We start from the raw sequence: 22,633 nt of genomic DNA, 5'->3' as shown, positions 1-22,633 counted from the left end.
GGTTGGCTGGAGTGACTGATTGCGGTTAACATAGGCACTTGTAAGCATGGCTATGAGGTGGAATAGGCAGGTTAAGGTAGTGGCTGTTAGCGTGGCCATGTAGGCTAAGTATGTTAGTCTGGTGATTGTGGTGCAGTTTTATATGGGGCCTCTGCTTGGGGCAGAGATAGGCAACAAGTCAATTGGGATGAAGCAGGTGTTGATATTGGGAGCTGATGCGAAAGACACAATGCGAAAGACACAATGCTAACAACTAGCAGCTCTGTGAATCTCTAGTAAGCAACGTACCGAGAATCTTTTGTGCTCAGTTTTGGGTCGGATTACAGGTGAACGTCAAGGATTGCAATAACTGCAATAAGACCAGGGGTTGGAATACGCTATTGTGTGTATTATTTTTGATTCATGCATGCACATTTTACGTATCCTTGCCTGTTTTGATTAATAAAACAAAGTTTGAAATCAATAATTGACTTTATAACCTATAACTTAGTCATTGCCTACCTGAAACTGATTTCTCTATTTGCCAAGGCACATTTAGTATAGTACATCTTTTTTCACTTGTAATGCATTTACTATGATTAACTTCTTTTATGGTTTGACTCCTATAATTAACTTCTTACCCTTCTCTATAGGGAGAGAGGGATGAATACTTTCCTATTTCGCCCCCATTGTGGTGAAGCTGGGGCTATTGTTCACCTGGCAGCAGCTTTTTTGACTGCAGACAATATATCACATGGCTTAAACCTTTCAAAGGTGAGTACAAAAAATAGAATTATGCTTCTAAAGAAAGGTGTGCTAATGTACATAATTAATTCTGTTTATGGTGTTAGAAAAAATAGTTTTCGCTCCTAGCATTGTTTGTTTTACCCAGCATATCCAATGGCGATCAAGCGCCCTCTCTGTGGACGCTTTCTCTGACTGTGCTCTCTCTCTCTCTCTATCGCTCTCTCTCTCTCTCTCTCTCTCTCTCTCTCTCTTTCTCTCTCTCTTTCAGTGCAGTATTTGTCAGTGGTGCAGATGCTCTCTCTCTCTCTCGCTCTCTCTCTCTCCATGGGAATGGGGACTCGTTGGAAGCAATGGTACCATTTGTAACGGTGCTGATGCTTCTGTGACAGCTGTGCCTGCCGGGGTGATGCGCCGCCAGGTCAGACATGCCGGGTGCATCAACTATGACAGGCAGAGCTGTAGTCTGCCGGTCCGGAAAGGGTGCCGGTACTTGCTACCAGCACCCTTTTTTCCGGTCCGACAGACTCGTAATGAGGCCAATGTATCATTGTGTCTGTTTCTCTGTCTCTTTGTGTCTGTGTCTACAGAAATGTGTCTCTCTCTTTCTTCATCTGTCTGTCTGCTTTTCTCTTCATCGCTCTATGTTGTAGCTCACTCTTCCACTTTGTTTCTCTCTTATTCTTTTTTAAACAATTTTATTTAATATTATACAGTTAAATTAATAATTTTAAATACAATTCATTCAATCTAATACATGACATCGACATAAAATCATCGTCCCGAACAGTGAACGAATAGACATTTCATTATTCTAAAATCATTAAAATCTCAAGGATTTTTTTCTCCATAATCTGGTAAAATAAATAATACATCCTTCACAAGATCCAGAAATAAACATTTCCCAGAGAGCATCAGAGGTAATGGACATATCATATCCATTAGCTCTAATTGCCTTTGTATGTAACACCGCTGTCCCTGAACACTCAAAAAGGAGATGACGAGCCGGCTCCAGTTCAAATTTGCCACAGAGATGACAGAATATTTAATTCCTAGGAATCTTAAAACATCCCCAGTAATCTCAAATGATTTAATAGCGTTGAATTTGAGACACATGTAATCCCACACCAAGGGATTACATATGAAGTGCTGCATACACTAGGAACCTGCTAAAGCTCTAATATGTATGGCATAAACCATTCACTCCTGGATTTAGAGGCTAAATTGGCAACAAGCTGATCATGAGTAGCAGCCTTCAGTGAAACCATCATAATTCTTGCCTAAGAATTCAGATTCATTGCTAATGGACCCCCTGAGCTCTAGAAATCCACTTGTCAGATTCCTTTTTAATAGAAGCTAAAGCACTAAGCCGCATATAAGGGATTCTACTCGTGAACACCTCAACTAGCCAACCCATGAGTGAGTTTTTTCCAGTATGTGCTAATTTCCAATACAAAGTTAAGCAGTTCAGTGTAATTCGCTCTCTGATTGGCAATACATTAAACTCCAAATAAAACATTTCTGATGGAACATATGAAGGTAGGCTTAAAATTCTCTTTAAACTCGTTATTTCTAATCTGGAAATAATTTCCCAGCTTTTAAGCGCCCACATCTCAGCTGCATAAGTAATTATGGGTGAGATTTTCGTTGAGTACAGCTTTGTGAAAGTCCCAACTGAATATCCTCCCCCTTTGTGTGCAGTATGAACAAATGCCACCTAATGTTTGTGCTGTTCTGATTTTGAGTTGGTTAGTGTGAGCAGTACTAGTGAGCTTGGAGTCCAAGGTAAGTATGTATAGTGAGTGATTACTTTGATAGTAACACTGTTCATGTTCTATTTAATTCTGGCCGCCCTTTTCTGTTTGTAATCAAGCACCATGATCTTAGTTTTAGAGGTGTTAACCTTGAGTTAGTTAGCCGCCAATAAGCGTAAAGATTATTTAACGCAGTTTGAAGCCCTCCTGGAGTTAAGTCAAGGAGGGCAATATCGTCGGCGTAACCCATCCATTTCGACACCCTATTACCTAATTTAGGTGGTATACAAATTGGACCCGCCGATGCCCTCCCCATGTCAGACAAATACAGATTAAACAACATGGGAGCCAAGATACAACGCTGCTTGACTCCCATGTTGATGCAAATCCACCTAGAGGCCCTCCATTGCCCTCCAGCCGCACTTTGACCCGCGTCTTATCATGTAGCATCATGACCTTTTTTTAACATCTCGGGAGCAATCCCCCAGCTCGTTAATTTCCCCCAGAGTCTTGCTCTATCAACCTTATCGAAAGCTGCGCTATATTCTATGAAAACTACATAGACAGGTCGCCTGCAAATCAGCCATGATTGTTGGATAACAGTGGCGAGAGCTAAAAAATTGACTGTAGTAGAGCAGCCTTTGTGGTAAACGGTTTGGCTTAATGGCATGATGTTTTCAGCCTCCACCCAACTGGTTAGTTTCGCAAGGACCTGAGCAACCACCTTTGCTGGAACATCAAGCATTGCCAGGAGGCGGTAATTGTAACGCTCACCTGACTCCCACGGAGGCGCTGGCCTGGTTCGCGCTGCTGTGACCTCTTCTAAGGTGATGTGCAGGGTTCGGAAGACGGACTGGACCGGGCCCCCAAATCTGGCTTGTCTGGCTCGCAGAAGTATCCTTATGTAGGCAAAAATAGGGGATTAACTGTCTGCGGGGTAATGCAATCAGCCTCCCACTTTCCCCTCTCACCCTCCTCGAAACCCTTCTGTGATTCCTCGTAGTGTTTCACCTTAGGGTCTGGAAGGACGAGCTCTCCATCCTGCTTCTGATGCAGGGGCGCGTTGGTATCCAGTTACTTCACTGGATTTTCGGATTGGTGAGAACCAAACTTGCTTGGCTTCCAGGTAAGTTTTTTGATAAGAGGTTCCCCTTGTGTCCATGCATTAATGTACTAATGCTAGTGTCTTTTTCCCCATAGGGGGCCGGGGTACGGAATGCCGGGGAACAGGCACCGACCCGAGATGAGAGATGAAATCCTTGTAGAAATCAGGTAAGTCTTTAATGAGCGTTTTTTTAGTAATGTCTTTTCATTCGCTCATTAACACTGATGTCTCTTTTTCCCCTTAGGGGCCGGGGTCCGGAAATGCCAGGATGCGGCGCGGACCCGAAATGAAGAGGGAATGAATCAACAGGTAAGTCTTAACATGGAGATTTAGCTTTCCTTATTCCCTTCTCTCTCTCACCTTTTGTTCTGGTCTTTTTCTCCCTAGGCGCTGGGGCGTGACTGCGAATCCGGATGATCGCTGCTGAACATGGAGGCGCCCTGTAAAGGTGAGTGGAATGCGGCGCTGCAGCGTTCGACACGATGAGCTTTTAAATAAAAGTCTTCCTTTTCAGGATTGTCGGCGAGATGTCTCCGGGATGCGGATTTAGCAGGTAAGGACTTTTCCTTCTTCTGTTCTCTTCTTCTCTTCCTTTGCAGGTGATCCAGGATGCTGGCAGGAGTGGCAGAAGTCAGGATGCAGGAGCAGACACGGTGAGCGTCCAGCTGCTAGATGCAGAACAACGCGAAGCACGTGTGGCTGTTCGGGTGGGGTTTAAATAGCCTTGGAAGAAGTTCCAGGTATGTATCCTTCCTCCAATCAGGTATGTAGCCTTCCCCGACCACGCCCGGATGGTAAATTAGTCCCACAGGTAAAGTAGTTCCTTTCAGGCCTCAAGGAGGCCGGGATCCTGCAGCATGGTCTGCATCAGGTAAGTGCACCCAAGCACTTCCATAATGAGCCTGGCGCCTATAGCGCCAGGACTGATGTCTTTTATGAGCCTGGCGCCATAGGCGCCAGGACACTGTCCAAAGGGCCCCTATATGGGGTTGCTGGGTCCTTCCTTGGGGACGCAGGGCTTGAACCGGCTCCCCGGGAGCGGGCATCATGACAGTAATTGTGAGAGTCTGCGTGGAACTAAAATGCTATCATTCCATGAGTGAGGGATGGTCTGGGTGGATTCAATGCAAGAGAAGAGCTGATGAAGAGAGTCTGACCATAATGCGACATCCTCTTTTATTAATAGATTATGTAAACCATCAGCGCCAGGAGCACGAGCGGATTTGCTAATATTAGTTAGCATGGCAACCTCCTCCTTACTTTTGGTATACTTCCAGGCTTCTAGAAAATTATGAGTACTAATTTGTCCTGGTGAGTGTCCTCCAATAGTGATGTAAATATACTTTATCCATTCTTGCTCAGAGACCCCATTGATATCACGATGAGTCTGATAATTTCTGTTGATGATTTTCCAGAATGTACGTGAATCATTGGTTAGAGTAGTTAAAACCAGGTCTCTCCATAATTGACACTCACCCAGGTAGTGATGTTATCTCAACCATTTGATGTAATTGGTCCTGATTAACTTTCAACCGATTGCGTATAGTATAGGATCAGAGACAGAGCGTGCCAAGGCACGTAGCTCTTTTTGATTATTTCTCTTTTTATCCCTGATCTTTTTTCTGTGTTTTCGATTCAATCCTACTACCCTCCTATTGTTTCCCACAATTCTTTGAGAGATGCTCTCTCTAATCAGTGCAACACACTTTTCATATCTCACCAAGGTAAAGGCACCCTGTGATAAATTGGACTCAAGCTCAGCAATAAGCCGTGAACGGACAAGATCTTTAAAGACTTTGCAAGCAATAACCGAAGTAGCCTTAATCTTAGAGGATGTCGATGCAACTCGATTTAATGCACTGTTGACCTTGAACATCCCAGTCGTGTGAGCTTTTGAGACAGACCCCTCAATGTCAAGACTCAATACAATGGGATAGTGATCGCTTTCTGTCCAATGATGAACGTACATATCAATAATCAATGTGGGGGCATTCACCACAAACACAGTCAATTATGCTGGAGCTGTTAGCGGAGGTCCTGGTGAACTGAGGAGGACAATCGGAGGGACATGTTCCATTTATCATAACAAACCCCTTGGAATAGAGAAAAGATGCCCAGCTAATGCCAGGTGGACAAGAGCAGTCCAACCTGGACTCATGACCTACACCCGAGGAACAAATAACACTAGTTACAACATCAACATTTCTATTTCATGAAATCCTGAAATTGAAGTCTCCACATGATATAATTGGAGATACAGATGTCACTGTGCCTAGTAGACACTCCAGTTATTTCAGAACCTCAGCATGTGATCCAGCATAGGGAGGATTGTAAAAATTGATGAGAATAATTTCTTTCTTCCCCTTGATATCGATGTACACCATTCTTCCTGCAAGAATATTTGGCGAATCACAATATATCTCGGTCAGTGAAAGAGGGTGCTTCACACCCAAAAGCAATCTCCCTTTGGGCCTGCCAACCCTTCTTCTAACTGCAGGTTTAACCACTATGCTCCACCCATCCAGGACCATTGACTTAGGAGCCAGGTCTCCTGGAGGGCAACAACACTGAAGTTGTCAAAATGTTCAAATAGACCGTCCTGCTCAAGTAAATGTTTATGTCCCCTAGTATTCCAACTGAGCAAACAAATTAAATTGCTAGAACCCCTGCAATTTCCTCTGGCGGACCATCCCTACCAGCTACTCCCAATGATCTTCCTCAGTCAGACCTAACCCTCTGTCCGCCAGACCTTATAAAACTGGGTCGACGCTCAGAGGGGCAGCCATGGGCACTGCAGATGTTCTGAGAACCGCCTGTGTTTGATCAATGCTCTTCTTAATGCTGTTGGAAACCGACGTCACATCACATCGACTAACCTGCGTTAGCCCAATTAGGGAGTTTTTTACTTTTTACAACTGTGCACTCGTAACCAACCCGTAAGAATTGGTGGGAGTGATCGGCAGCATAGTCAATCATTGCATCAGTAAAAAAGTAAATCAAAGATTTTACAAACGCCTCCTCTTCACACTGCTATACAATTCTGATATCACTACTCTCAATAATCTGTAGAGGTATGACAGAATTAAACAGTTTCATTATCTGTGAGCGATTCAAATAATCATATTTGTCCTTACGAAAAAGTTATTTAATTTGTAGAGCCTTCTCAGTGTTATCAATATCACAATTAGTAACAATCGTTTGTGTGCTTTCAGTATTTAGGGGTGCATCGATTTGAACCTCGACCGTCATTACCGTTTTGCCCGATAACACCGTCGGCACAGAGGTGGGGGGCAACACAGCAGGAGTAACAAATAGTTGTTTCAAGTTATACACAGGAACCAATTCACATTGGCATTAAGAACCAGTAACTCCTTGTTTTTGGTATTTCCGGTGAGCCCCACCCGTCTCTTCACCCACAGTAGGCAAGTCCACAGCAGTCCGTGCCTGGATGACAGATCCAGCCCCCTGACTGTTCATCTCAGTTTCGGTACATAACGGGACAACATTTTTGGAAATCAGTGGGTCACTCATAGGCTCAATGAAAAAGGCTGTTTGCACAGCACAATTAGTCAGAGTAGCACTCCCACCCGCTTCCTGCCCTCCTGTAGAAATAACGTTATTACGCTTTGTGATGTGTGAACCAGTAAGAATCCCCTCTTCCGATGAACTATTAGCTCTGAAATAAAATGGAGCTGCCCCCAAGCCTGACCCCTCAACAGTGTGAGGGTTGGAATTAACTCCTGATGTTTTTTTTAGATGTTTGTGGTCAGCATACTTTTTTTCCTGGCAGATTACATTTTGCTCTTTATGTAAATACCAGGCAACAGGCTCGATGACAGGAAGGAGCACCCCAGTAGATGGGGATAGAGCGACGATTGTCCCTTGGGATTTGTTAGAACACACCAAAGGCTTGCTCTTCAATGACACTCTATACTGGTGTCTATTTTCTCAAGACAACTAGAATGACCCAATAAAGGGTGTCTCAATTAAGGGAAACTGCTTGTTTGCAAATCACAGTGTCTTGCTGTTTTAAGTGATTCAAGATATCATCAAATCGAGTGAGAAGTTGTGAAAGAAGGTTCTCCAAAACTCTAAACATTGAGGCAGAATCATGACTTATACAGTTCTTATATCACTGGCGTGCGAAGAATTAAATAGAATCGCTGTGTCTGAAAGTACTTCCGCAGACAATGAACTTAGATCACCCAATGGTACAGCCTCAGTCCCTTGTAGATTAAAAGACACATTAGGGACAATTTATAAAGAAAGTGCGTGCATGGTGTAAGGAAAGCATGGCATCAAAGTAAGACAGACACAAGTGATTACAGTTCAAGGGTGTTTATTAAACTGTAAAATGAGTGAGCTAAATGCATAATCCAAACCTAAATCTAAGATGGGAGAAAGCTACGACCAAATAATAATAATACCGTCCAAGAGGAGTCTAGTGAAATAAAAAGGGCCTATACTAAGAAACCTATTGCCAAACATTACCGCTATGTTACAAAATAATGTGTGTTACAAAATAGTGTGAAATAATGTTCACAAGAAAAGAAAGAAGTGTTCACAAAATTATAAGTCAGGATGTTATGGCCGGGGTCTCCCTTCCCCATGTTTATAGAACGGGACAAGGAGGGACTCTCGAGCACAGCACACTCCTCAGCTTCTCCAGCACAAGTTTACAGTTCCTTCTCTCTATATCAGGGCCTTCTGTGCCCAAGTCTTTTCTCATGCAAAGTCTCTTGCTTCAGATGGCCTGATGCTTTAAAACAACAAAAAAAAAGTTCCTTCTGCTATCTTTTGCGTCAGGTGATTACCTTTCACCCTTGGATCCCCCTCAGCCGGGCTCCGATCCTTCTCTCAGTAGTCAGTCTCCCTCTGTTGGGCTCAGACCAACCACAGCACTTGTCAATCCAAACAGATACTTACGTGTCGTCTCACAGGGTCATTCTGTTTGTTTACAGCAAATGCGGTTTTCACACATTCACAGTTCCTTCTGCATTTCCCTCAGCCGGGCGCAAACGCCTATTTCACAATGTTAAAACCTGGGCAATGGGTGAAGGACATACGATTGTACAAGGGTTTTGGCTCTCCCCTTGTACGCCCACCTTAACTCTCTATATCGGCCTTCCTTGCGGCCTCTTGATACTTGTAGTTTTCTTCCTTCCCAATATTCAATATAGTCTTTTGGTTCATAAGAGGGGCACCAGCCAGGGACCTTCAACTGGGCACCCACGTGGCACCGCACCTCTCTATCTCTGGTACCAATGTGTTCACAAAATACCTTATGTCTAATTATCTTCTTAGTGTTGCCACTTCAACCCTGAACTCAACACAGTCCGGTTGGCTATCAGCGTCTTCCGACTCACCGGCTGTGCTGAACACATTGGCGGTTCCTTTGCCGCGGGAGTCAAGGATGGTACCACAATGGCAACCTCGTCTCCCAGCCCTGGCTATCAGTGCGGGAGGGTGCCATGTACCCCTGACATCTGTCACACCATGGGCCAGCTGCGATTCCGGTTTTATGTTTCTTTCACCGGAGGCTTCGCGGGTCTGGGTTGAAAAGGGCAAGGGCAACTCCCTCCATCATGTCCTTTCAGGTCTCGCCACATTTCCTCTCTGTTTGAACTGCCGTCCTGGAATGGCTGCTTCCTCGTGCATTCAGCCTTGCTGGAGTGTGCTCTTGTGCTCCGCCGTTTAGCCCTATGGGAAAGAGAAAGGGTAGTCAGGTTTGCGTAGTTGTCAATAATTGCCCGACTCTGTCTGACCCTTGTGTTGGGACATGTCAGGTAAACGGCTCGAGTATTGGTCTGTTGTCGTTCACACTGTGAAAAAGTGTTCATGTTGAAAAAGGGGGGTAGAGTTTCTAAGTATCCAACTGGGCAGGATGGGGAAAACGTGTCATAATAAGGAAGTGGTTACCGTGCCTCAACCTTCGGTGTCCCACTTCCACTCCCCGAAGATCCCCCATCCAGGTGAGCCTCCCTCACTGGTCCACCCCCAGGAAATGGATCCAATAGCGATGGCCGTGTCCTGGCCACCTGGATGACAAATCCCCGGGGACTATCGAGCGAGACACCTTTAGGTTTCTCGCATACCTGCATCTGTTTCACAGGGGAACCGGGAAAGGAAGTCTACATTCCCCTGGTCCTTACCTTTTCGGTGTTCCACAGTTAAACACAAGGGCTGTAGGTCTAGAAACCATTGCATGACACAAGGGTTGGAGTCTTTGTGTTGGCTAATCCAAACTAGGGGAGAATGGTCTGTGACGAGTGTGGACTTTCTCCCTAAGTGGTAGTATCTGAGATGGATAATGGCCCACTTAATATCCAAGGCCTCGCGTTCCAGCACAGAGTAATTGTTTTCATGTGGGAAAAGCTTGCAACTTGTAACCAAGATGGGATATTCTAATCCGTTGCATACTTGAGACAGTACTTTTCCTAATCCTGTAAGGGAGGCATCTGTTTGCAGTATGAACTCCTTAGAGAAGTCTACTACCTTTAGCATTAGGTTCTGGCACGGGGTTTGCTTCAAGGTGTTATATATCATCCTCGTCCATCCAATGCAGTTTCTGGGGTTCCACATTCTTAAGTTTATCAGTCAGCCTAGCTGTTTTGTACGAAATGTTTGGGATAAATCTGCGGTAATATCCTATTAACCCTAGAAAAGCTCTATGACCTCTCTTAGTTTTGGGTGTTGGTGTATCTAAGATGGCTTTCACTTTCTCATTTTGAGGCTGTACGTTCCCATTCCCTACAAAGAAGCCGATGTATTTCACGTCTGATTGGGCCAGTATTCATTTAGATGGATTAGCAGTTAGGCCGGCCTCTCTGAGGAATTTCCTAATAGTATAAAGATGGAAGCGATGGTCCTCCCGTTTTTACTATAAATTATGATATTGTCAATATGAGCTCCACAGAAATCGGAATATGGTCATAAGATTTTATCCATGAGGCGTTGGAAAGTGGCTGGTGTGCTGTGTAAGCCAAAAGGGAGGACTTTGAATTGAAACAGTATTAGGGGTGTGGAAAAAGCTGTTCTCTTTATCTGACCCGTATACTGGGACTTGCCAGTACCCTTTTGTTAAGTCTAAGGTGGATAGAAAGGTGGCTACTCAGAGTTTTATCAATTTGGTCATCGATGCGTGGGATGGGGTAGGCATCAAAGTCAGAAATTGCGTTAACTTGACAGAAGTCTATGCAAAACCTCCAGGAATGGTCAGGTTTAGTGACCAACACGATAGGGGAGGACCATGGGCTGAAAGAAGGCTCAATAATATTGGTTTTCAACATTTTATTTACCTCCTCAACCACTATCTGTTTGCTGTTTTCCAGGAGTTGATAGGGTTTTAAATGAACCACTTTTCCCTTAGGTATTCTATTATAGTGGTAAGTGCCGTTTACTCTTCCTGGTTTTTCTAACAATACTTTGGGAAATGAGGCAATTACATTTTCTAGATCTTCTTGTTGTTGAATAGATAGTTCTAGAGGGATTAATTTGAGGCTGTCTATTTCTTCAGGAATCAAACAGGATATTACTCTAGCATGGGTGGCCGACAGGTTCTCTTTCCAGTCTTTTAAGAGATTTACGTGATACAAATGGACCTTCTGTTTCCTGTCCAATTGGGCTAATTCATAAGTACAGGCTCCCGTTTGTTCTAATATTTTGTAGGGCCCATGCCACTTAGAGACAAGCTTGTTTTCTGAGGTGGGTAAGAAGAGAAGTACTTTCTGTCCTACTGAAAACAATCTTAGGCTCACCTTTCTGTCAGAAGTGGATTTTTGCTGACTCTGGGTTTTTGCCATATGAGAGCAGACTAGATCGCAAACAAGTCTCATATGTTCTCGCATTTTAATAGCGGTTTGCGGGACGGGAATGGGTGCCTCTTCTCGCTTTTCCTAGGTTTCCCAGAGCATATCCGGGACATCTCTAGGCTCTCTATCCTAAAGTAGTTCGAAAGGAGGGACTCCTGTAGAGGCCCGGGGAGTTTTCTCTATTGTAAATAGTGCCCAAGGGATCATTCGGTCCCAGTCTTTCCCGTCCTTATATACCAATTTCCATAGGATTAATTTCAGTGTTTTATTGAACCTTTCCACCAAGCCATTGGTTTGGAGATGGTATACAGAGGTTCGTAGGGTGGTAATATGGAGCAGCTCTTTGACTTCTGCAATAAGCTTGCTCATAAAGTGTGATCCTTGATCAGTTAGTATTTCTTTGGGAAAGCCAACCTTGGAAATATTACGGTAAGAGGTGTTTAAGGATTTGTTTTGTGGTATTGTTTCACATCGGGAAGGCTTCGGGGTATCTGGTGACATAGTCAACAATCACAAGGACATATTTGTTGCCTAATCGTGATGTTTCTAAAGGCCCAATGATGTCCACCCCGATTCTCGAAAATGGGACTTCTATGATGGGTAAGGAATTCAGAGGGGCAGGTAGTGGGATGTGTGTGCTGGTTTTTTGACAAATGTCACACGTCTGAACAAAGGTTTTGATGTCAGCGTGGATACCTGGCCAGTAAAACTTCCCACTGATATGTGATTGGGTTTTGGAGTGTCCTAAGTGCCCTGCGGTGAGATGGGAGTGTGCAATCTCCAGCACAACCTTGCAGTGTGTCTTGGGGATTACTAGCTGCGTCTTCACTAAGCCTTCTATAGATGTTTCTCTTCTACATAAAAGCCCATGCTTTAAGAAGAAAAAGGTGCTTCTTTTCTGTATACCATCTCCTTCTGAAATGGCCTATAAAAAAGCTTCAGCAAGAGCTGGATCATTTCGCTGGGCAAAGGCTGGGTCGGGATAGATAGTATGCTCTTCTCCTTTCCTTTCTTCGATGTTAACTAGTTTATTAGCTTCGCCAAAGCATAATGTACCTCTTTCTGTTTTGTCTTGTTCACTTTCTTTAAACTGAGGAAATAGAGCCCTTTCCAAAATTCCTTGAGCAATTTGATCCCCATGACGTGCTTCAAATGGGATTTCACCATGATTCTGTAAGAGAACCTTTACATCTCCCCGGAAGTCAGGATCGATAACGCCTGCTAAGACGTCTATACCGAACTTCCACACTAGGCCAGATTTTGGGGCCAACCTTATTTAACACCCTGGTGGGGGTATCAAAACCAAATCGGTAGGAATCATTCCTCTTTTCCCAGGGGGGATAACAGCCTCCCTACTGCTACAGATATCGAAACTTATCGATTCTTTCATGACAACAGAGCGGCTAGAAGCTCTATGACTGAGCTTTTGAAATTATAGGGTTCTCCATTTAGTTTCAATTGAGTCAGATCCCACCCTAACACCATATGTAAGCAAGGTGTGGCATCAAAGTAAGACGGACACAAGTGATTACAGTTCAACAGCGTTTATTAAACTGTAAAGTGGGTGAGATAAACACCCATTCTAAACCTAAATCTAAGATGGGAGCAAGCTACGACCATCAAATAATAACACAGTTGAAGTGGAGTCTAGTCAAATAAAAAGGGCCTATACTAAGAAACATATTGCAAAACCTTACAGCTAAATTGCACAAGAGTGTGGGATAATGTTCACAAGAAAAGAAAGAAGTGTTCACAAACTGATAAGTCAGGATGTTATGGCCAAGGTCTCCCTTCCCCACGTTTTTAGCACGGGACAAGGTGGGACTCTCGGGCACAGCACACTACTGGGCTTCTCCGGCACAAGCTTACAGTTCCTTCTCTCTATATCAGGGCCTTCTGTGCCCAAGTCTCTTCTCGTGCAAAGTCTCTTGCTTTAGAGGGCCTGATACTTTAAAACAACAAAACAAACCTAATTGACATGTGGCGCAAGGTACATCCACAAGAGAAAGTGTTCACTTTTTATTCCCCCCCCCACACCTCACTTATTCCAGAATAGATAACATACTGGTTGAAGTGGCATATAAATATACCATACTGACTGCAGCCATCGAGATTGTAGCATGGGCAGACCATGTACTGTGCTCACTGGAACTAGATTTTGGCCTGCCTCCACAGACAGAGCGCAGATGGATCTGCAATGACACCCTCTGGAAGGTTCCACGGTTTAAAGAAACCCTTGTTGAGGAAATAAAGAGTTATTATTATATGGCTTAGATATGTGTTTAATTAACATAGAGCACATCTTGGATGTAATTCAGGGCAAGATATGGAAATATACCTTGGGGCCTGCCTTTTCCATACCCAATTCCATACTATGCCATGAACTTGACATATCTTCACTCTCGTCCAAATGGCATTGGCGCTTGCTGTCGAACTATGTCAAAATACCGAACCCTCTGAGGAATTCCTTATATGAGGATCTCTCTCTAATGCTAACTGCTGGTAACCCCCCTTACTTGTGAATTTTGCAGAAAAAATGAACAACATCCTAGAGGAAATTAATGTCTCCACTGTTGACCTATGTGTTTTATTACCGAGGGTTAAGCGGAAATTTAAGGAGCTTGATTGGTGCAAGCTCACAGAGAAGAACTATGGTTATAAGTATTACAACAAATATGTGAAGTGTATTAGGAAACATGGGGAACGAGCCTTATACCTAATCAGATTTCCATGTGAGAAACAAAAAATTATATATATGCGCTTCAAATTAAATCAATTTGCCACTGATGAGCGCATTCTATCTTGGCATAAGAATGACTCAAACAGTGACAATGGTAATTGTCGTTTGAGTCCGAAACATAGACCCTGAAAGCTAAAAATACTTAGTAATGTATTGCATGTACTTCGAGAATGCTCAGATGATCGTTTTTGACAACTATTTAGTAAATGATTCTCAGTTGTCAAGAGAAAGCTTATGGACTAGGTGTATGTGGGGGGGGGGTGACAATCAAACACTGGTCCTTGCACGGGTACGATTACTGGATATAATCGATACAAAGCACCAGGAACTATAAAAAAAGTGTAGTAGTCATCTTAAATTGGCCAATAGGTTTGACTCGAAGGGAATATATGATTGATTGTAATTATTTGTGTTCAATTATAAGGTCATGCTATAAGTGTATGTAAAAAGTGTCAGAATATCTACTATGCATAAATCCCTATTGAAATAACATATGTCCAGTGGTGTTCACAATAGTAGGTTTCATAGGATGTTGTTTATATCATTTTAAAGTTATTATGTTTATCTTATGTATATTTATATGTTGCGGTTGTGATGAGGTTTTATATATTGGACCGGAAGTGACTTGCAAGTGACAGCTGTTGGGCTGGATGCGCTACTCTGTCCGTTGTATTTTCGAACGATAGTCGGCAAGAGGGAGTTACCTGGACGAAACACTCCATCTACTTGCTCGTGTGGGATCACGGACTGTTAGCACTGCCTACTGCCCCTCCTGTGCTGTGACACACACCGTAGCCCTGCCCATCCAATACAGCTATTGGTCCTTGCTAGTCATATCTACTCCGGGCGCGCGCACCAGAAGTGACTTGCAAGTGACAGCTGTTGGGCTGGAAGCGCTACTCTGCCTGTTGTATTTTCGAACGATAGTCTGCAAGAGGAAGTTACGTGGACGAAACACTCCATCCACTTGCTCGTGTGGGATCACGGACTGTTGTAAGACTCTATAGACTCTATATGGATTGTTACATTTTTGTCAATTTACGGCGTGGCTGCTGCACGCACGCTTATACCTTTATTAGAAAGTAACATTGTTCTCTTTTTTCCATTAGAGCACTGGCTACTGCCCCTCCTACGCTGTGACACACACCTTAGCCCTGCCCATCCAATACAGCATTTGGTCCTTGCTAGTCATATCTACTCCGGGTGCGCGCACCGGAAGTGACTTGCAAGTGACGGCTGTTGGGCTGTTCGATGTGGGTTTGTGGGGTGGCAGGGCTGGAATTTAGGTATTAGTATGTGTCTCTTTAGAACTGTTCAGACCCTTGCCTAAAATGTGTACATTTGGAATTGCGTGAGCTACACCCTCCGTGGACCTGGTTTAAATTATAGGCATTAGTGATTATCTCTGTCAATGAATATTGGATGCAACTGGCCTTAAAATTGCAGTGTTGCTTGTAAGTATATGCTAGAAATTTCTGCAAAAATCTGTGTGTCCTGAGAATATAAGATCTGGTTGTCTGAATGGTACGTGTAATGAAGAAGGGTAAACGGGAGCTATACATGTATCAAAGGACAGTTCCCTTGACTAGGCGAGAAACAATGGCCAAGGTACAGCCCTTTAATGATATTCTTTCAGCTCCCTTGGTATTCACTCCTCTAAGAGGGACTATGAGAATGGCTATGGCCGTGCCCCTGACTCCCTCCCCCCATCATCCATGGATATAGTAATGCAGAATTTGAATGATGGAGAGGAAATGGGCAATGAGTCGATCTTATTAATTGTATCTGGAGAGGGGGAGAAAACCAATGAAGGAGAGGTTGAGAGTCTGGGATTACAGCAGGCAGCGGTGTTGGGGGACAACCACTTCCAAAACGATATGGATAATCCACTGCTTGCTTTGTCACAATACCCTATGGGTAAAGAGCCTAAATGGGAACTATCCTCCGCACAACCTATGGCACTGCAACACCAGAGGGATAGTGCCCAAGAGGATAAAATTCATGAGAACATTTTAGAAGAACTATCCCTGCACACACTTTTGCTAAAGCAGCTTATTCACGCAGTGGAAAATAAAAACTCCAAGGAGCTAAACTATGGTAACACTGAGAAACATATATTGGGTTCTTTTAATACTCAGGCTATAACAGGGGCTGGAGATTTGGATGTTGAAAATCCCCAAGCACCCGTGGATAGCAATTTGGCTATATTGGAATCAGGTGGTACTAAAGATGTGTGGCAACCTGAATTTGCTCCCAACTCATATATCTTTGGGCCACAAAAGTCTAATGTTGGAGATCATTTGGGCGTCCTTGGGAACAAATCAACAGTGGTGGATAATACCAATAATAATTTTTAAAAAGTTTGTGCAGAAAAAAAATGATTTTGAGTATAAGCGCAAATATAAAAAAGCAGCCAAGAATATCTGGCGTAATCTGGTGAGAGATGAGGTGGTCTCTGCTGATTCAGATTCACATGTTGAGGTGGAGGGGGAGGATGTAATCTTGTGTCGGGCCACTGAGGGCTTGTTGGCCCATGACACTATACATGGGAATTTGAAAAATAAGGGACTCAGAAACAATATGGGTAGTAGCATAGCGGGTTACCTTCCTCAAGATCAATTAGTGAAGGGAAGCTTGCGCAACTTTTTTCCCCAAAAATCTAATAAAAAAAGTGTCTACTGCTGAGGATGCATCTCTGCCAAAAGTTAATCCTTGTGAGAGGGTGAATAAAGACTCGAATATATTGATTCCTGAGATGACTCCCTGCTTACTTCAACTTTTGAATGATGATATGGGAGACCCATGAACAACCAGTAGGAAAGACCACGCCGATTGGGGGAGTGGAAAGGTGTATTACTACTCCCCAGAGGATAAATACTACTGGGGAGGTTATTCCCGATACTCTGGTTAAAGGAGAACATCTGCAATTAAATGGCCCAGGGCAGACAAAGACGTTTGAATATCCCGGCCACTGGGGATGGTCCAGAGGCTCAAGAGAATGAATATTTAGGAGGGGCGCCTCTTCGGGAGTTTGAGAAGGGAAATGATGGGGGGGAAAAATGGCTATGGCACGAGTCATTAGGAAGGTCATCAAGCTGATGTTAGATGATCACGATAAGGGGCAATCCGCACCGGCATTTCCAGGTCGTATAATTGATAGTTCTTCTTCCTCTGTAGTGGTCTGTAACTCCATAAAGGATCTGAAGGTGCCCCTGGGTACCCAGTCTATTAATGTTGAAGATAAGGATGGTCAAGTGGGCACCCTGGATAGGGCTTTAGTAGATTGTCAAATAAGAGGAAACTCAGTTCAATTGGCTCCACGATTTGAAGATCCATCTAGGGGGAGTAATTTGGATGGCACATACATAAATTAAGGTGCCGCTATTGATTTGAGACCACCCCGCTATCCTGATCATCCAAGTATTATCTTGCAGTATTTATTCAATGATGGAGGGCGTGTTTTGTTAAACCGCCCAAAAATTCTGGCAATGTTTGGGGAAATCTCCAGTCTTTTGCTAATTACTTCAGGCGATATAAAATTAGTTGACTTTGTCCATCCAGAAAGAAATGATTATGTTAGGCTGGTTTTGTGCTCTGGGACAATCATGGATATGGTATTAAAAGCATCTGATACCTTCCATAAGTTTGGGTATGACTTGCAGAAAGTGGTAATGGATAAGGGCACCAACTCGGGCGTTTTTCAGGGCGGACCAATTAAAAAACTAAGTGTAAATCGCAACTCCAATGTGGAGGGGACTGAGGGTGAATCTAGCTTAAGATGGTTGGCACTTACATTGCGGGATTCCATTTTTCAATTACAAGGTCTAAAGCCTAACAGTTAACAACATGAAACCCTTGACCCTGGTTAGTTGGCACTCCAGGGGAAATTGGGCCCTCAAAAATTCTCCAGAGATCTGTTCTATATTAAAGGGGTGTTCACTTGTTTGCTTGTAGGAAACCTGGCTCACTGAGCCATATGTGTTGGATGGGTTTTCTGTATATTCAATTTTGGCAAGCAAACGCACGAAGGGACGCCCGTCGGGGGGCCTTATTACGTCGGTGAAAGTGAACAAAACTACAAGCATTACCAAGATTTATAGGATTCTTGATTGGTGCCTGGTGTTGTTGATTCGACTGAACTGTAGATATTTCTTTGGACAGTGTGATCTACTGTTGATCAATGTGTACTGGAGTTTGAAACTGGAAATTGAACCATCCCTAAAACAGCTGGGTCGTATTATGCTGGAGTGTCAGGAAAACTCACATTATTTGATGATCTTGATTGTGGGGGACTTTAACATGGAAATTCTGAGATTTGAAAATTTGGGGCCCTATATAGAGAGGACAGCCTTGTGTCAGAGGTTGGGAAAAATCCAACAGAGTTGTATTTGGGGACATCTTTTAGACTCTTGGGGTCTTTATAACTCCAGGGATCTTTTGACGGGGAATACAGATCACTATACTTGGTTTAGAGGTGCATCTGCTACTGTTATTGACCACATCTTCTTTTCGGGACCCATGATGAATTTGGAAGCCGACTATAAGCTGCTGAGTACTGTGTGTAGCGATCACAAGTTTCTACATGTGAAATTTGGAGGGGATTGGGGATCTTCATGTGATACTTTTTGTCAATCTAATTTACAGGTTAATGCAGCTAAAACAAGATTAACCTGGCATAAAGGTAATGTTATAAAAATAAATGCTGTTTTCCTGTCTGACTTTAACAACTCTAGTTCCGGGAAAAAACATATGCTGTACACTAATTACTCCTGCTATTATGCGGGGAATGCAGTCAGACAGTCCTTTAGCTGGTCAACAAAGCTGGGTAACCGTAAAAAAACATCTTCACACTTATGATCAAGTGATCCGGACTTATAAGAACAATAGAGCTAAGGAGCTTCGCTCCAATGCTAAAACTAGTCTTCCCTTGATTAACAAATTAAAACACAGGAAAGAAATAAATAATAAGTGGAAATTTAAGATTAAGACAAACCAAGCTGCTCTCTATCATGCAGATGGTGAAAGTGCTCTTCGAGCATTAAAGGATAACTCTGCTAAAACATTTTGGGCTCTTATGAATAACCAATTGGCTAGGAATGGGGAGGCCCTTTCTTGTTCTATTTCTGAGTCACAATGGTTGGGACATTTTGGGGAACTTTGTAAACTGGTCCAATCTAATCTGGTAATACTGAAGGATGTACGAGAGTCTAAGTGGTTACTTAAGATCCAACAGGAGGACGTTGAAGAACTAATTCAAAAGGCTTAATCATCCAGGGCGGCTGGGCCTAATGGTCTTGCTAATGTCATTTTTTAGCAAAACCAAGGTCTCTGGGTGAAAATTCTATATATCTTCTTTAACGATATTATAAGGTCCCGTACAATTCCTCAATCCTGGCATATTTCCTATGTTGTACCCATCTATAAGAAGGGTGATCGGTCCTGTCCTAAAAACTACAGGCCGATCAACCTTCTAGATGCGGACTCCAAGATTTTCTCCTGAATAATTCTAAAGCATATACAAGATTGGATTAAATCCTACAACATTTTGTCGCGATTCCAATTTTGTTTTAGGAGAGGTGTTGGAACAGATGTTGGTGGACTGCTTTTGTCATGGTCATAAAGTCAGGGGCAAAAGTAAACAAGAACATCCATTTAACACCAAAAAGCTTTTATTCTGGACATAGCACTTCAGATGCATTAACCTTGAACATTCCATCCATTAAACTCGATGCATTAACCTTGAACATTCCATCCATTAAGCAGCCCCAAGTGTATTCTTGGGTGCGGCTGCTAATGGATTGCTTTCGCACGTGCTCACTCTCTAGGTGTGGCTGGTAAGCCAGCCCTAATGGCCGTGCTCACAATCTCAGCTATATAAGCTTCCCCGTTCCTCAAGACAGACGCTTTGCGTTATTCTGCACTTGCAAGCAGCATAACGCTCACTGTCCCCTGAGGTCAGAATTACCTTTAAAGGTCCTGCTTCCTGAACATCCTGCTTCCTGCCAGCATCGTCGACAGCAGCGCCTGCAAGGAAAAACAGAAGACACGGTTACACATCGAAAAAACTGTCAGTTTAAGGTTGCGCTTCGACATACTTTTCCTTAAACCATCATTTACCTGCTGTCAACTATTGTGGTAGCATCCATCTTCTATCCGCCCCACGTCTCACAACTGCATTGAGGCTGCATTTCCATCTAAGGGAAGAAAACAGAAGAGAGACATTATTGCGGGTATAAATAGGAGCAACATATAAAGACATTAAACAGAACGAACAGCATCGCAAGAGCTTACGAAAGATTTACCATAATAAGGAGAAGCATAGTCGCAGCTGGACTGGACTAATCCTTACCAGGAATCAGTGAAGGAACTAGATCCCATTCGAAATGACCCTGCCAGAAGTAGCAGGATGGAGAGCTTATCTTCCATAATTCACAGGTGAGCTTTATGGGCCGGCGTATGCTCACAGAAGCCGTACTTTGGGGTGAAGGGTTCGAGAGGTACAACAATCACAGATTGGCGTACTAACACACTCTTATCTCCACGCAGGAGCAGTATCACCACGTACCACTGCTTACAGCTTTTCTACTGAGGGAGAGGCCTGAAGGGGGTGATTCAAGTTCAGGGAGGGCTGCAACCATGCCCCAACACCTCCGCAGAGACAAGGTGAGTTTAACAGAACGCGAAGCTTCTAATACTCTCTGCCTGGGCGTTATGGAAACTTCAGAAACAGATCAGTTAGCTCTCTTACTAGGGGAATTACGGGCTGAAGTACATGCTTCAAGACAGGAAACCAATGCGTTACAGAGGGATCTTATTGTAACTCAAGAAAGAACTGACAAATTGGCAAGACAAATGCTACAAGCACAAGCAGGACACGACAGGTTTCACTGCATGGAGTGACCCATTCTTCTCATTCTTCCACACCACAACAATCAACACTGGTTCAGGTGGTTCTTCCATGAGCAGTGCCTCTAGCCCCTCCTGAACGCTTCATCAGTGACCCAAACAAGTTTGCTGTATTCATGAACCAATGTCGCCTTCATTTCTTGTGCAGACCAGGAGCCTTTCCTAATGACAAAGCCAAAGTGGCATTTATACTCTCGTATTTAGGAGGTAGCGCAGGTGACTGGTCTATACCTTTGGTAAATCAAGATGACCCTATACTCCAGAACTTTGGGAATTTCCAACATGAGATGGAGAAATTGTTTGCCTGTCATACTCAAGGACAAGCTCTGGACAACGAGTTGTTCTCACTCACACAAGGGAGTCAAGATCTATTAACCTATATTGCAACCTTCAATCGTCTCATAGCCCAGAGCAACTGGCCAGAAGAGGACTACACTCTTTTACTGAGGGTTACGTGCAGAACTTAAGGATGTGTTGGCGCAAGTGGTGAATCCCCCTGAGAGGTGTGCAGACTACATAGACTTGACGGTGCAACTCGATCACAGGTTGCAGAATTGGAAAATGAATCGAGCTAGATCAGAGGGACAATCAGTTTGCGTACAACCTCGTGAGAATCAGACCAAACCACATGAACAGTCTCAGCCAATGCAAATTGGTGGATCACGAAGTCCCCTTACCAAAGCAGAAAGGGGAAAAAAGAAGACAACAACAGCTTTGTTTATATTGTGGACAAGCAGGTCACTTCCTCCGTGACTGCCCGGTAAAACCACCCAAGAAAACGGTTGGGGCAATAGACAAAACTGATTAAGAAGACGAACAGAACTCGGGAAATGCCAATGCCCACCAAGTATAGGGGCCTGCTTGTCGAGCATGAAAAAGGAATCCGTACAGACCTCACATCTAGTCCTTCCAGTGCTTTTGGTGAATCACAAGCAACCATCAAAAATACATGCCTTGGAGGCATATATTGATTGTGGAGCTGTGGGTAACTACATTGACCAAGATTTGGCTCTCCGAATAGTCCTTCCTCCCCGACAGTAGCAGAAATCGGAAAACGTCACCGCTGTGGATGGTTTTCAGCTATCATCCGGCCCGGTGACACAATACACCAAGAAAGTCAAGCTTCTGTGTCAGGACAGGCATCAAGAGGAAATTACTTTCGATCTTATCGGTGCTCCTCAGTTCCAGATGATAGTGGGAATGCCCTGGCTGGAGACCCACAATCCTAGGGTCGACTGGCGAAAACGAGTTCTGACATTTCCTCATGATTGTGCCAACACATGTTACAAAAAAGATGACACCAATCTGAAACCGAAGAAAGGAATTGTGTTGGGCTTGTACCCAGAGCCCAGATCCCTTGCAGCCCAATTTACACTCTGACAGAACAGGAACATCAGCATCTTTTAACTTACCTGGCTCAGTACCTGGCGAACGGTTTCATTCGCCCGTCCAAGTCACCTGCCTCCTCGCTCTTATTCTTTGTGCCTAAAAAGGGGGGGATTTAAGAACTTGCATCAACTATAGAGCCATTAATCGGATTACAGTAAAAAATCGATATCCGTTACCACTTATACCAGAGCTCCTGGACCAAGTG

At 43.7% G+C, this 22,633-nt stretch overlaps 1 protein-coding gene across 1 annotated transcript in view; it reads left to right on the top strand.

The window, feature by feature from the left end:
• Positions 1 to 22,633, top strand: part of LOC138520949 (AMP deaminase 1-like) — a 2,571,753-nt gene that overhangs the window by 2,328,382 nt on the left and 220,738 nt on the right. Inside the window, exon 9 of the mRNA XM_069633401.1 lies at positions 633 to 753. Within this exon, the coding sequence (XP_069489502.1) occupies positions 633 to 753 (121 nt within the window). The remainder of the gene's footprint in view (positions 1 to 632; positions 754 to 22,633) is intronic.

Source organism: Ambystoma mexicanum, chromosome 13 (assembly GCF_040938575.1).
Source record: "Ambystoma mexicanum isolate Mex_15411 chromosome 13, UKY_AmexF1_1, whole genome shotgun sequence".
Taxonomy (NCBI): Eukaryota; Metazoa; Chordata; class Amphibia; order Caudata; family Ambystomatidae; genus Ambystoma; species Ambystoma mexicanum.
The sequence above is the reverse complement of the archived record's forward strand: the minus strand, read 5'-3'. Positions and strand labels throughout refer to the sequence as shown.